Below are 14860 nucleotides of genomic sequence, written 5' to 3' on the forward strand. Positions count from 1 at the left end.
TTAAAATTAGGGCAATACAATACACACCAATGAGGTTTCCAGCTTGGTTTCAGAGATAATTAGCCCAATGGACAAAAAAAAAGGGGAAGAGAAACATATTTTTGTTTGTTTTCTAATCCTGTCTATGTGCTTCCCCAATTAGTTCGGTTTAATTCGTTTTTATCACTCCTGACGTCCATCTTTGACCATTTCCATGAGCACCCAGGAGTGGGTCCTGGAGCTGAGAGATCTGGGCATATGTCCTGTCTCCAGAAGATGCCAGCTATTCGTCCTGCAGAATATCACTTGACTTGTCGAAACTCCAACTTCTCTTCTGTAACGAAGTACCTACCTGCCAGTGAAGATTCAATGAGATAATGTAGCACAGAGGCCAGAACGATGAACGTAAGAATAAAAGGGCTTTGGAGAAAGACCATCAGGTTCATTTCTTGGTCCTACCTGTCTTTCACCAGCCTGAATCCTCGGGTGAGTCCCGTAACGTCTGGGCTGTTCTCTCTAGATCTGCACTGAGGGGCGTGGACATACTTCTAGGACAGGGCCTGGCGCACAGCGGGCACTCTCCCCTCTCCCCCCTCAAGTCCTAACTTCCTCTATAAGAAACTCTGGTGTCAACAATATTTTGTGGGTACCTCTGAACAGATTACTCAAGTGGACCAGTTTAAAAACTAGTCCATTTGGAGATGGGTGCACTTAGTGGAACACTCAAGGTCTCAGGTTACGACAAAAGTTAGAATGTTCGGGATATGAATTTTCCGAAAGGATGATTTTATAGACAGAGAAGATGTGATGACATCATATAGCAAAAGACCGGAAATCAGAAAGGCATTCTGATAATTTATGTTATATAATTATAGGAATTCAGTACTATTATACTGAAAGCTGTATGAAATGAGACTGGATGCAGACAGACATTAATCTCGAAAGAAACCTAAAGTAAATGAAGAATGGTCATGTCGCTTAACTGAAGATTCATAAATGTAATCGAATGCCGAAGAGAAATGAAAGAAAATGTGAAGGAGACTAGTCATTATTTACTCCGATATGTTCAGGACTGCCTTGCGTAGCGTTGGCCATTGACGAGGGACCCTGAGTGGGTAGTGTTAACCGTATTTACAGATTTCAGACAGCAGAGAGCATCATGGTCCCTCCCCACCCAGGAGGGCTGGGCAGGGCAGTGTTGCAGGTTACCTGGTTGGTCAAGGCTGAGAAGTTCCCACTTCTGCAAACTGTCACACCTGTCGTGAGACACCTCCCTGCCAGCGTCTCCAGGAAGATCCCCAACAGCAAGTCTCGGGGGGGCTGTCTGCCTGCCTCCTCCTGCCCCCCAGCTTTGTAAATAACCACAGGTAAAACCAGACCTCACCAATATTTTTTAAAGGCTGAGAGTCAATAAACACACTTGTTGTGATAAATGCACACACATACAAAAGAAAAGCGTATCTGATACGGACACAGGGGAGAGATGATTACGCACGCTAAGTTGAAACACTAACATTAAAAAATAGTGAATGAGAATACTTAATACCCTTTAAAAGACAACAAGACATAATACTGCATGTGACTGTTTCTAAAATTCTGTTCTCTTCCTCTCTCATTTTGTCTCTCTTAAACGAATGCTTTGAAAGAAGATACCGGGGGGGTCAAGTTCCATTGGTACCTTAACAGACGACCGTTTCCCCTTGAGGAATGAAAAAACAAATGATGATTAAAAACAGGTCTTTAACAAGCCATCGTGAAAATGTAGTTTTGTTTTCCGGATTCATTTTTTTTTCCTTCTGGCTGAGAGCAGGGCTTTCGGTGGCGAGACAGGAGTAATTGTGAAAGGAAGGAAAAAAGGATGGTGATATAAATCAGCAAAGGTTAATGACTGGGATGTGAAGAGGGGGACTTGTTTACAGAAATAGTGTGCAATTTAAAATTTACAAGAGATTTAATGCCACTGCTTGCCAATTGCTAAAACCAACAGCCCAGAAAACAGTGACATTAAGAAAAATATTACAGTTATAATCACCCCCAAATAAGTCAATTAGTGTTAGGGCACGAGCTTGCGATTACTTGACCCATTTGGCTTGCATTTAAGTGAAAAAAAATGTCCCCCTATTATCCCGAGATCACTGGATTGTGACCTATTTTGCATCACACGGATTGTACGCCAGCCTCCCTTATAAGGGCCTGGGCCGATGGGGGTGGTTTTCCTTTGCTTGGCATCAAAATAATTCTGACCCTTGACATTTGTAATCATAAAAAAAAAGGGCAATTTATAATTGTGTTGTTTCAAATGAAGGCTGGGGTGGGGGGAAATTCAATCTGCTATTATACAAAAGCAATGACGGCTGTCTTCGGTGAAAAAAGCAACGCAAGTCAATTTGTGAACTTTGGCACCAGACGACCTTTAGAAACACAACAATATACTGAATTTACAAGCAATAGCAGGCCATGCAAATGACCCGGGCCTGGCTGCCTCTGTATTAGAGCTGCAGAGAGCATTATGGAGAATGTTTCCACAAAACAAATTAAGACTGTTACTTAAATGTCACGGCACACTACTGTATTTGGCTACAGATCATTACACCTGATACTACCACTTTTAAAAACTGTAATAACTTGGGAAACATTACATTGAGTGCTCACATGTATAAAGGAAAAGAAAAAAGAGAAGAAAATAGGTTTGTGAAGTAATTTAAACATCAGTTCGACTGCAAGGGAAAGGTCAAAATTTAAGTAAGCTGGAAGGAACATGAATGGGAAAATAAAACACACAAACAGAAAGATGGAAAGACCACGGGAATGACTGTGCAAACACAATCAGGGTGCATGCGGCTTTGGGCGAATCGCATTTCCAGTTGTGCGCTGGAGAGGCAGGGAGGCAGGAAGGCTGGGAGGACGCGGCGTGGGGGGGGAGGGGCGGCGTTACCTTCGGTGTTGGTGCTGCTGGTGTGGATATTTCGCAGGCTACCAACACGGTTTAGTTTCCATGCTTTGCGTTTGGCTGCATCCCGAGAGCAGATAGGGGAGAGGGGGAACAAGAGAGAAAACAAAAAGGAAAAGAAACAGATGAAAAGGGGAGAAGAGAAATGTCCAAGTAGCACGTGACGTCACCTCCGGCCTCCCGGCCGGGCCTCACCACCCCAAAGCGCAGAGAAACTCAGGAAGGGCAGAGGAAGGCCAAAAAAGCATCCTTAGCTTTGCACAGAATCCAACAAACGCCCAGGCAAGGAAGCCCATGCACCCCTTTCGCCCTGCTGGGTTCCACACGCGGCTACTCAAGACAGTGCAAAGCTGGTCTCTTCCCTGGGGGCTGGTAGCATCTTTTGAAGGAGCTACGAGGCGGGTCGCCATAAGCCCTCTGATTTGGCAAAACGCTGGGAGCATGTCAAATCAGAAGGGACTCTAGTGATTAGCCGTTCCTGTGTATGCTACAGACGGTAGGTGTGCAAAGCCCAGCGCTGTTAAAAAATGAAGTACTTTCTCCCCAGACGTATTTTGATCTGGACAGGAACCTACACTAGCAAAACTCGACTACCATCTTGCTGTGGTTGAAGGGTGGTCCATTCTCCTTCCTATGGGGAGGAGGCTGGAGGCTCTGAATGGAGGAACCCACAGAGCACGTGCCTCCTTAAGCTCTCAGCTCACTGAAGAAAGCGTCCGAGAGAAAAAGACAAACACCAAGTTACCCACAGAGCAGTCCTGGGTTCAGAAGTGAAGTGCGGGACAAGTTTAACACAGGCATGACATGCCCACGGCTGACACAGCGTGCTGTGACTAACAGGGGTGAGATGCCCCCCTCCCACCTCCGCGGACCCTCTTCTCCACTGACACCTCCTCACCTCCTCCGCCCTCCCAACCCCCCACTCAGGAATGCAGACACCTGTGGCCAAGAGGCTGCCTCCTGCCAGCCCTTCAGAGGAGACACGTTGCAAAAAGCAAAGAGTTAAACAGGGTTTTGAGGAGCAAGTCTTCAGGCTAATGTGACTACAGATCTAAGCGCTGGACGGACAGCGTGGTCGGTGACAGCCAGTCACCCACGCTCCTGAAGAAGGGGCATAATCGGACCATCTGTCTCTTCTGACTTCCACAGCCGGGAAGAGAAACTCGTCAAACCTTGCACGCGGCTTTCATTGGATGACCACTTGTTTATGCAGGTAAGAAGCGCTCACCTGGCGAGGCAGGTGTGTGCATTTCCGCAGGTGTGTCTGAAGCTCACCGCAGAAAGCTAGGCTAACCCACTCGGTCACAGGCTGACCAAAAAGCGAGGCATGCACTGGCCAGTGGCCAGCTCTCTCACCCCAAAGCATTCCTGGCTTAGGACAGATTGGCTGTTCTTGCCTTTGGTAGCATTAAGGCCAAAAGACTCAACCTCAACTAGTACGGTGGAGGCTTCAGGTCTTCCCAGAACTCCAGACCCCCGGTCTTCACAAGGGGTTCTGCTGCTGGAGCGAATCTCAAGCACTTTGGTGCACATTGGATTGCTCTGGGGCGACAATATAAGATACACGCGAGAAACAGGAACACGGAAGGGAACCAACGCAATTCCCAAACGGTACTGTATAATCAGGAGGCAAATTTTATGTTAATGAGAGTACAAACTAGCTGTGAGTTAGCTGTCACCTGATTCGAAATGAGAAAAAGTGAAGCTATAACTAACCAACTAACAATGACCTTGTGGCTTGAAAACCCAAATAATTTAATAAAAAATGTCTTGGGAATTTGGGGTTAGCAGATGCAAACTATTATATATAGCATAGATAAACAACAAGGTCCTACTGTATAGCACAGGGAACTATATTCAATAACCTGTGATAAACCATAATGGAAAAGAATATGAAAAAGAATGTATATATATGTGTTAACTGAATCACTTTGCTGTACAGCAGAAATTAACGCAACATTGTAAGTCAACTGTATTTCAATAAAATAAATTTAAAAAAACAATAAAAGAAATGTCATCTCTAACCTAGTAAGGTTGGTGACTGAGACCCTTCTATAATATATGCGTCTAAATTTAGTCTTCCATCAGTGGAGAAGTTTCCCTTATCTCTACATCCTTAAGGTATCTTATCTCTAAGGTTACCTGTCCCAGGTAACACCACACATGGCAACGGGAGTCTCAGGTACACCCACTATTACAAATGTCATTCGAGACAAAGGAAACCGGTCACGGTTTTCGAGTGTTTACTTTGGAAATGTTCAGTGGATATTTACTGAGTTCCTCGTATAACTGAGACATTCACAGAATTAAGCGTGTGCTTAATTATTTCAACAGCCCGAGCTCTGGCGTCTTGGCCCATGTTTCACAAGTTCCAGAAAGTCGTGGCCACAGAGGCTGCACTCCTCAGTGGAAAAAGTTACCTCTTTCTAAAGCATTTACATATAAATAGGCAGAATCTGGGCTGGGCACCTCTGTGCAAGGGAGGGGAGCTCTGGTGCAGAAAACCTTTCCTGCCTGCTTTCCGCCTTGCATTTTTCATACCCCAGTCTCCCATTACCATATGGATATATAAGCAGGACGTGAACTTGCAGCCTGGTTTTCTATTAACCTATTGATGAAATAATCAATTTTAATGTGTAAAATGTCATGCCTTTTTCTTCCTCTTAAACAAATGGACTTTTTCTGGCTGATACCAAGGTCCTGAGACATGCATTTGTCTCCTGGGGCATTGATTGCTCTAAGTCCACTTGTTTAGAAGCTTCTCAACGGGCAAATACAATCATATTATCATCAATAAAATCTCGGTTATGTGCAATGCTGCTGCCTGGATTCACCGCTAAAGGAAACGAAGACACCGCACCACACGGACCCAGGAATTATCCAACCTGCTGCCGCGGGCTGGATGCCGAGCTCCACTGACCAGCACACGCATGGCCGTCACGCTGGCAGCACCCCGTGACCGCAGGCCTTTGGAATAGACGGTGATTCTTTTTTTTTAAAATAAACTTTATTGTTTAGAGAAGTTTTAGGTTCACAGCAAAATTGGATGCAAAATAGTGAGTTGCCATGTAGCTGCTGTCCACCCCCTACTCACCCCACACACAACCTCTCCCAATATCAACATCCCACACCAGAGTGGTACATTTCTTAGAATAAATGAACCCACACTGACGCATCATTATTTCCCAACGTCCATAGTTTACATGAGGGTTCGCTGTTGGTGTTACACTTTCTATGGATCTGAACAAATGTATACTGACGTGCATCCGCCCTTATAGCATCAGACAGAAGAGTTTCACTGCCCTAAAATCTTCCGTGGTCCGGCAACCACTGATCTTTTCATCAGTTTTGCCTTTTCCAGAATGTCATATGGTTGGAATCATACAATTGGCAGCCTTTTCAGATTGGCTTCCTTCGCTTAGTCATATGCATTTAACTTTCCTCCGTGTCTTTTTAATGGCTTGATTGATAGCTCATTTCTTTTTTTTGTTTTGTTTTGTGGTACGCGGGCCTCTCACTGCTGTGGCCTCTCCTGTTGAGGAGCACAGGCTCCGGACGCGCAGGCTCAGCGGCCATGGCTCACGGGCCCAGCCGCTCTGCGGCATGTGGGATCTTCCCGGACCGGGGCACGAACCCGTGTCCTCGGCATCGGCAGGCGGACTCTCCACCACTGCGCCACCAGGGAAGCCCGATAGCTCATTTCTTCTAGGTGCTGTATAATACTGCCCCAACTTGGAAGCAACCGAGACGTCCTTCAGTGAATGAATGGATAAACAAACTGCGGTAATCTGGACGGCGATTCTTGAGGACGTCGCGTAGACTAGCTCAAATGACTAAATTTTCTGGATGATTTTTATTTTAATTAAAAAATTTTGTTTTAAAAAATATTTCAGGAATATAGTTTCTTTCTTTTAAACAAAGATGAACTTACTTTGCTTTTCTCACTCATGTTATTTCTCATGAAACTATTACTTCAATACAAGAATCTCCCCTGGTTTTGGACAAAAAGGCAGCAGACTGTGGGCATTCCATCAGTGTTTTCCATTCTGCTGTTCTGCTGACTGGATAAACAAGAGTCTCTTCTGTGAGCAAGTTGCCACGATGCCTTATATAACTATTTAAATGGCACATGTCTCAGCATCTTGTCCGGTGTTTGAGAACATGCATAACCTCTCAATGGACACAGAACCCCACAGCACGTAATCCCAGATCTAGTGCAAACCAACTGTCATCCCCAATGCAGACGGTGAGATGGGCCACTTCTCCTTGCAGCCTGCAAGTTAAATGGAACTTTCTGAACCCCAGTCTGGGTTGGCAGAAACGTCAGCAGACCCAGGAAAGGGAGCCTTCAGCAGGACAGTGTAGCATTCTCCCCATAATGGCGCCAAAACGTGAACCGTGAACTTGGGTTAAACACCAGGCTACTACGTGAATATCACAGCAAGAGGCGGCACACGGGACACACAGCTGATGGTTGAGAATGAAACACAGAGGAGGAGGTGAAACTCGTCATTAGGTTGGTTGGAAGATATTTTCTGGGGATTAAAATTTTGCAAAAGGCAGGTGAAGACAGTACTCATGCCCCACATGATAAGAAAACACAAAGTTTACCACCCTATAGTAACAGTGGTATTGTCACTTCCCCTTAAAATTAATAAAGAGCCCTCTTGCATATGAACACTGAAGGTGTTAGTAAAACCGAATTTTTAAGGCGATCTTTGAATTACAAAGGGAGGAAAAAGAGAGGTGACTCTGGTACTAACGGTGACCAGTGTAGGAGCGTGCGCACTGGGGGATGTCACGTGACACTGTCCCCTCCTGAGCGCAGCCCTGAGGTCCACATTCTGCACTGATTAATTTTCTGGGGCAGTGCGCTACCAGATTGGCAGGTGGGTGGCTGTGACCCAGCTCACGCAGCTCCCAACTGCTGCCCGTCCTGAGTCGTACATCTAAAGAAGAAAAGCTGATATGAAGCTGAATTCACAGAACATTTCTCTAAGGTGTCTGGGAGTTATAAATGATGATTTTTGTGCTCGGATGACCATATGAGGTATAGCAGCATACACTCAACTCCTCGAAATTACTAACAGACAGTCACCATCTTTTCAAAGGAAACAGAGAGAAAGGGAAAACGTGCAAATTACGGCTTTCTACCAAGAGTAGCTGGAATCATTTAGAGTTAACGACCCCCAATCATTACACACCGATTTATTTCTGGAAGCTACAGCTTTTCATACAAGTTCCTGTCATGATCATGAGGCATTTAAAATTTTATTTTAAAGGAAAAGTCATCCTGTTTCTCTAAAAACAGCAACAACAAAATTTTAACTACGGCGAATGAATGTCTGAGAACGAATCACACGGCAGAGCTCCAACGTGAGAATCCTCTGACTAGCTCTTTACAAGTGGAATAAAAATATTCTGCAGTCTGTTGGCATGCTCAAACAGGCAGGGTTTTATCCTAAACTCTTCCTGCATCCTAGTACCAGGAGGCCACAGACTTGTATTAACGCCCCCTCTGGTCTCCTTCGGACAGCGCTCTCTGTTGATTAGATAAATATTCCTCAGAGAGCTGATTAAAAAATGATGCAGCCAGGAGCTGTGTGTCCGAGCCCTGTCAGCCATGTTGGACGCTCAAGTGTGCATGAATTACATCCCTGGTGTGCACCGAGCGGGGCTGGCGAAATGCACACTGCGGCCCTCAGAATCAATTACGAGAACTAATCGGACCTTTCTACCTAGGCAGAAGAAGGGGCTGGCTTGACGAGGGTGTGCCACTCATTTCTAAGACTGTCTTGTCTCAGCACGAAACAAATAACCGTCTCCATTCCTACCAGGGAGTGTAAACTTCTACCTCCTGGAGGAGCCACGTGATAACCTCGTTTGATAGCACTGTTCCTCGTCCACACGGATGTGTATTTATTTATTTGTAGAGATGCCATCAGTATAAATGCCACATGTGCAGGGGGGACTGCATGGGCTCCCTGGAGCATTGCAGCCGGACCGTGGCACCAGGATGCTGGATAAAGGCAGTCCCCCAGGAACCTCTGCAGGCAGGGTCGGATTCTGCTGTGGTTTTGTGTCCCTTCCACTTTAGTGCGCCCGGTGTCCCGCGATCTTTTGTCGGTGCAATTTCATTGTGAGGTTAGAGATTGGAGATTTCTTTTGTGCCGGCCATCTGAACATTCATGTGCTCAACAAGACTGGGTAAATGTTCTGTTCTTTTATAAAAAGGCAGTGGGTTTTTTTTCTTTTTTTCCCATAAGATGCAACCCCGAAGATTCTTCCACTATGTGAACTCACTACTTTAGCTGTGAAGGGGCTTGACATAATGGTCGTTTCCTAGAGGCTACCACACAGAGAGGTAGTCATGTTGAAACGTCCATTAAAAGGGCCTTTGAGAGGATTAAACAAAACCTGAGGCCAAGCAAAATAGGACAAATGTGCAGGAAGCAAAATAACTTCATCCTTCCCCGTTTCCAGCAAGATGAGTGTTCTTTTCGTAATTTGAAGTCACGGGACACAAGACAAAATACCAAACCAAACAGAACTCCGAAATAAGGAATCGACCCTTAATTAGACAATTTTAATTCCATTTCCAATAACTCATAACTGCTTTCTTAACAGCCAATACAATTTCGGTATCGGGGGCTTCTTTACAGCTCTTAGGATTTGAAAACTGCCGAGGGCTTCCACATAGTGGGCTAATGTAGACGCGCGCAGAAAACACCATTAACCCCGGAAAACATGGAAAATAAAAACGAAACAAAAACTCCAGGATACGCCATAAAACCAGAAGTTCCAATTAGGTGGAGCGTTAGTTTCCCTTTCGGCCTAGAAACACACTGAGTTGCAGAGCGAGGGTTCAAGGGTACCCCAAATTAATTGGGTATTTCAGTTTGACAACTGCGAGTATAACTTTCAATAGGGACTGAAATAAAAAAGTGACTTCACGTAGAATACCCCCGTTTTAGCTTTGACACATTCTCAGGTGGAGATGAGAAATACATCAGTACATGATGGAAACTTCTTTCCATGTCTTCAGGGAGTAGCTACTCATTTTGAGAAGGGGAGGCTTTTGCGGGGCGGGGGTGGTGGCTTGTTAGGATGTTGAAATCGGGGCTCCCTGGCCTCTCGGCTTCACTCTCTTTTGGGATGTGATAAGGGTGTAAGAACAGAGGCCACTCGTGACTGTTGGGTCCCCAGCATCACGAGGAACACTGCTTTTTTTTTAGGCCTGGTTTCTTAGCGAACAGGGTAACGTATACCCTAACCCTTCCGTAGTAGAGGACTGGACACGTGGCTTCAAAACAGAAACAAAAAGTGAATCAAATTCTCACGTAAGCAAGAAGAGTGAGGTTCAGATCAGTTTGTTCAAGCTGGATGATGTGTGTGAAGGTCATCTTTTGTGAGATCCGTGAGCAACTGTGCTCGCCCAGGCAAGCAGGGGCAGCGTCTGGGCGAGGTGGAGGGTCTCCCGACCTGTCCCCGTCTCGTGCCCCCTCTCCGAGGGCCGGCTGCTCTGAGAAGTGGTAGGCAGGCCCAAGGCTGCCAGTGCTGGGAGGGGAAGGCCGGCACGCGGGGACCACCTTAGGCTTTCTGAGACTGAAATGAGTGATAATGGGAAACATTCGTCTTTCCTTTTTTCCTCTTTCCTTCCTTTTTCTTTTTCTTCTTCTCAATCTCCTCCAATAGAATACATGGCAGGCCTTTTTCCGATTTTTTTTTTTTTTTTTAAAACACAACATCTTTCTCAGCAATTCTAGAAAAAAGTTTTTTAATAAAACTTCAAATTGCACTATCACATTTCAAAGGCAATGAGCAGTGAGAGCACCTAATCAAAGGCAAAATGATTTAATGACTGTGGCTTGTGCTCCCTGGAAGGGCTGTAATTGAGGGGCTGTGATCACTGGACCACCAGCTTCAACAATGGCAGACATTGCATTTGATCTGCCATCTTTGTAGCTGACTTCCTACAACCACCAAGTGAAATGATACCCTTTGGGGTTATTCAGTCCATCATATTCCCCCTGTGGCCATCTGAATCTGAGAAGACTGGTGAAAATATCTTCTAGAAAATGTTTTTAACATTTTGCATTTAAAGAAGGACTTCACCGGAAATTCTCAATAGCATTCTGATTTGTGGCTTGAGAAATCCTGGAAGCCATAAGATCCTTGGTACTTACTGAGTCAATCAAGTACAAAGATCAGAGGAGGAAAACAAAAGAAGAATTCGAAACTTTTGATTCTTCTTGCTATTATGGAAATACATTCCTTTAAGCGCTAACAGATTTCTTCCCCCTAAAACTGCTTGACTATAACTTCACAACTTCTCAGCATGCTCCTTGGTTATTGTGAATGATTAAACAATGTCGTTATTACCCAAGGAGGGCCTGGAAAAGTACTGCAGTGCTGACACAACAAAATAACAAATGTGTCATTTCTTTCATTTAAAAATAATTTAAATACATTAACTTTATTCAGCTTCCAGCAAGAACACGTTAGATTACTTGAATATTATTGCAGAAGCAAAATTAATTTCATAGCAGTATATAATATTAAGAATAAACCAGGACTAATCTAACTACCCCTTCCATTTTCCTTTTAAAGTTCTTATCCATATACATATGTAATTATCACACTTGTAAGTATAGCTCTGACAGAGCTGTACTACTTTTGTATGTAAGGTGCTACAGTTACCAGAGTTTTCAAAACTATCCCTTTTAACAGTTGCATTGTGGAGTTAAAATATATCATAGTTGTAGCCAATCCTTACTGTTAAACATTTAGTGATTTCCAATTTTATGCTATTAAAGATACTATAATCTGTTTCACTTAATACAGGTACAGATAATTACATATAGAAATATTTATATATATGTGTATATACATGCTAGAATACACACATGTATTTCTTCTCTTTGCTAAGTCTGCTGAGAAGACCAAGAAGAAATGACATCCCAGTAGCAACGAGCATACCTAGACCCCAGATCTTGGTTTCTTATACCATCTCCAATAAACAGAACCAGGGGTCCTTTGGAGAAATGGCTAATTCTAGGAAAAATGCAACATGCGCCTGAAGCATCTTGTAGTTCTAGAGAGTAAAGAAGTGCTAAGACAAACAGGTAAACAAAACCCACCTTGATGGGGGTAAGGACAAAAGGGCGCGGGAGCTAAGTGAAAGAGCCCCCGATGGCTGAAGCTGGAACAATTTGAGCATGAAGAAAAACAAAGTAGTACTGGATGATAACCTCAAGTATAAAGAAATATCCAAGAGTCCGTGCCGATATAAATGACTGAATAAATTAATAAATGGGGAGAAGAGGCCAAGCTTCCATGCAGAAAGAATTTCAAAGAGTTTACACAGGTGTCCCACCTAAAGCAGGCGGTGCATAACTCTCCACTGCTTAACTGAGGGCTGTGCAGAGAGACTCCCCATGAAGCGGAGAGTGTGGAAGTGGGGATGCGGAAGGGAGAAACCCACAGTGGAGGAAACTGACAAACACAGCGTCAAGCTAGGTGATCAAGGTCAACACTGATAGTCACAAGTCACGCTGATAGTGTGTACCCTCGATATGACGTGATGACGTGATGACGTACCCTCGATATGATGTGATGAAAAGGGCACTTTATCTCTGTGGTCTTCCTTCACCAAACCTGTAACTCCAGACTGATCCTGAGAAAAATATCAGACAGATCCCAGAGAGGAATATGCTGCAACATGCCTGACCAGTGCTCCTCAAAACCGTCAAAGTCATCAAAGACAAGGGAAGCCTGAGAAAACGTCCCAGCCAAGGGCAGCCTAAGGCGATGTGAGGATTACACGTCACGAGGCATCCAGGATGGGACAGAGAGAGGCATTAGGTAAAAACTAAGGAAATCTGAATAAAGTACAGACTTTAGTTAACATTTATATATCAGTATTGGTTCATTAATTATACGAAATATCCCATACTAATAAAAGATGTAAATAGGGAAAATTGTACGTGTGTGTGTGTGTGGCATATCTGTACTATCTCCTCAAATTTTCTGTGCCTCTTACATTTTTCTAGAAAATAAAGTCTATTAAAAATACTACAATCAGCATCTTTGGGCAGGAATATGTTTTTGCCTCCCAATTATTTTAATTGTTTCCCTGGAATAAAATGGCAGGAGTAATATTACCGAATGAAGGGAATATTCTGTAACGTGGAATATATACGGAGAGAACCATCTCATCACAATATATCATTTATTCTACTCACTAAACCCACTTTTACAAGCTAAAGACAATTTGAAATCTTAGTGTGGCATCAATATTACCTGTCACATGTGCCACTGAAGTTCTCAATAACTTGAACGCCTACCCCAACTGGCAGTTGTGTGAAAAGATGTGCTATTTATGATGGTGAAGGTAGGCTTCAGAGTATGTTTGCTAACTAATATTCTTTAGAAGCAATAATATACCAATGCTGGTTCTTTGGGTTACTGTGCTGTCTGCTTGTATTTCACTTAGAATTGTTGACCTTTAAATTTTTTTTCCCCTTTAGTGGATTACAATGTATATTTAATAAAAATGTACCATGTTTGAACAAGTTTCCAGCTAACTTCCAGGATTAGCTTTTAACAATTAAAAAATGAGCTTTGATCCACTGAGAAAAAAGTGTTTGTGCTCACGTTGAATTTAGATCTCAGCTTCTAATCAGCACATAAAATCGTCTTTTAAATAAATGTGACAGGGTTTAATAAAATTAAAGAGGAGAGTCATGCTAAGCTGGCTTCCTGAGATTCATCTGTGGTGACTTACCTATTCTGGGAAGGTCTGAACTTAAGAACGGCCTTAAGACTTTTGTCAGGGGACAAAATTAGCATCTTTTAAATGGGGATGAACAGTGATAGTTATATACGAAAAACAAGTTTCTAATCACTAGTGCATCCAGAAAATACGGTCCAAAATACATGTTTTACTAGGACACACGATATGAGGTGCTATTCTCACCAATGCCCATTTCGTATATAAAAACCCCAAATAAACTGCAAGAAATACTGGGCTTCCCTGGTGGCGCAGTGGTTGAGTCCGCCTGCCGATGCCGGGGACACGGGTTCGTGCCCCGGTCCGGGAAGATCCCACATGCCGCAGAGCGGCTGGGCCCATGAGCCATGGCCGCTGAGCCTGTGCGTCCGGAGCCTGTGCTCCGCAGCGGGAGAGGCCACAACAGTGAGAGGCCTGCGTACCGCAAAAAAAAAAAAAAAGAAAAAGAAATACTAAACTGACTATGTCACAGAAGTACTGAGTTCAAGGCCTGATGGTTTTAAGGTTTTCAACCATCACTTTCATGAATGGATAGGGAACATATAAATCTGTACCATATATGCATTATTTAGGTTAAAAAAACCCTGTATTGTTTAAACTTCTCTAAGTCTTTGGGGGAGACAGTGATGTTTTACAGAGTGGGCAGGACAGGTAAACTGCCAAGAAAAAAGCATCAGGACCACAATGCACCGCTCCCTTCAGGGAGGAGAACTGGCTGCAGGGCGTGGGTCTGGTCTCAGCGGGTTAATGACTGAATTTGATCAGTGTGGCATCTACACTGCTTGCTCCCAGAAGTGCCAGGTGTGAGGTACGATGAAGAACAGCTGGGGAGTGGGGTAGGAAAAGCTGGCGCTCAGGACTCTCGCCGCCCTAGCCGGCAGCAGCGCAGGGTGGCCGTGGGGGGACTGGGGCTCTGTGACAGGTCCCGTTGGCATCAGCTCCATCCCAGAGCTGCCACGAGGAGTAAAGCAGACAACACACCAGGAAGGGCAGGAAGTCTGTGGGCTCAGGACCACTCTACGTACACAGACGCATGGACAGAAAGTCTCAGACCGCATGAAGGACACGAGTGAAGGCAACTCCGGTTGAACCCGTAATTTGAATGATTTTCTAATGAACTTCTGCATTAGTTCTGTGGA

The 14860-nt window shown here is 44.3% G+C and overlaps 1 protein-coding gene across 7 annotated transcripts in view; it reads right to left on the reverse strand.

Moving 5' to 3' along the window:
• The window catches only part of AGAP1 (ArfGAP with GTPase domain, ankyrin repeat and PH domain 1), a 557152-nt gene that overhangs the window by 85543 nt on the left and 456749 nt on the right, over positions 1–14860 (reverse strand). For 3 of the 7 annotated variants that reach the window (XM_060015874.1, XM_060015877.1, XM_060015873.1), the window contains one exon: positions 2915–2989. The exons of the other annotated variants lie outside the window; for them this stretch is intronic. In XM_060015874.1, the coding sequence (XP_059871857.1) occupies positions 2915–2989 (75 nt within the window). The remainder of the gene's footprint in view (positions 1–2914; positions 2990–14860) is intronic. 7 annotated transcript variants of the gene reach the window in all.

The sequence above is a fragment of the Delphinus delphis genome, chromosome 7 (genome assembly GCF_949987515.2).
Source record: "Delphinus delphis chromosome 7, mDelDel1.2, whole genome shotgun sequence".
Taxonomy (NCBI): domain Eukaryota; kingdom Metazoa; phylum Chordata; class Mammalia; order Artiodactyla; family Delphinidae; genus Delphinus; species Delphinus delphis.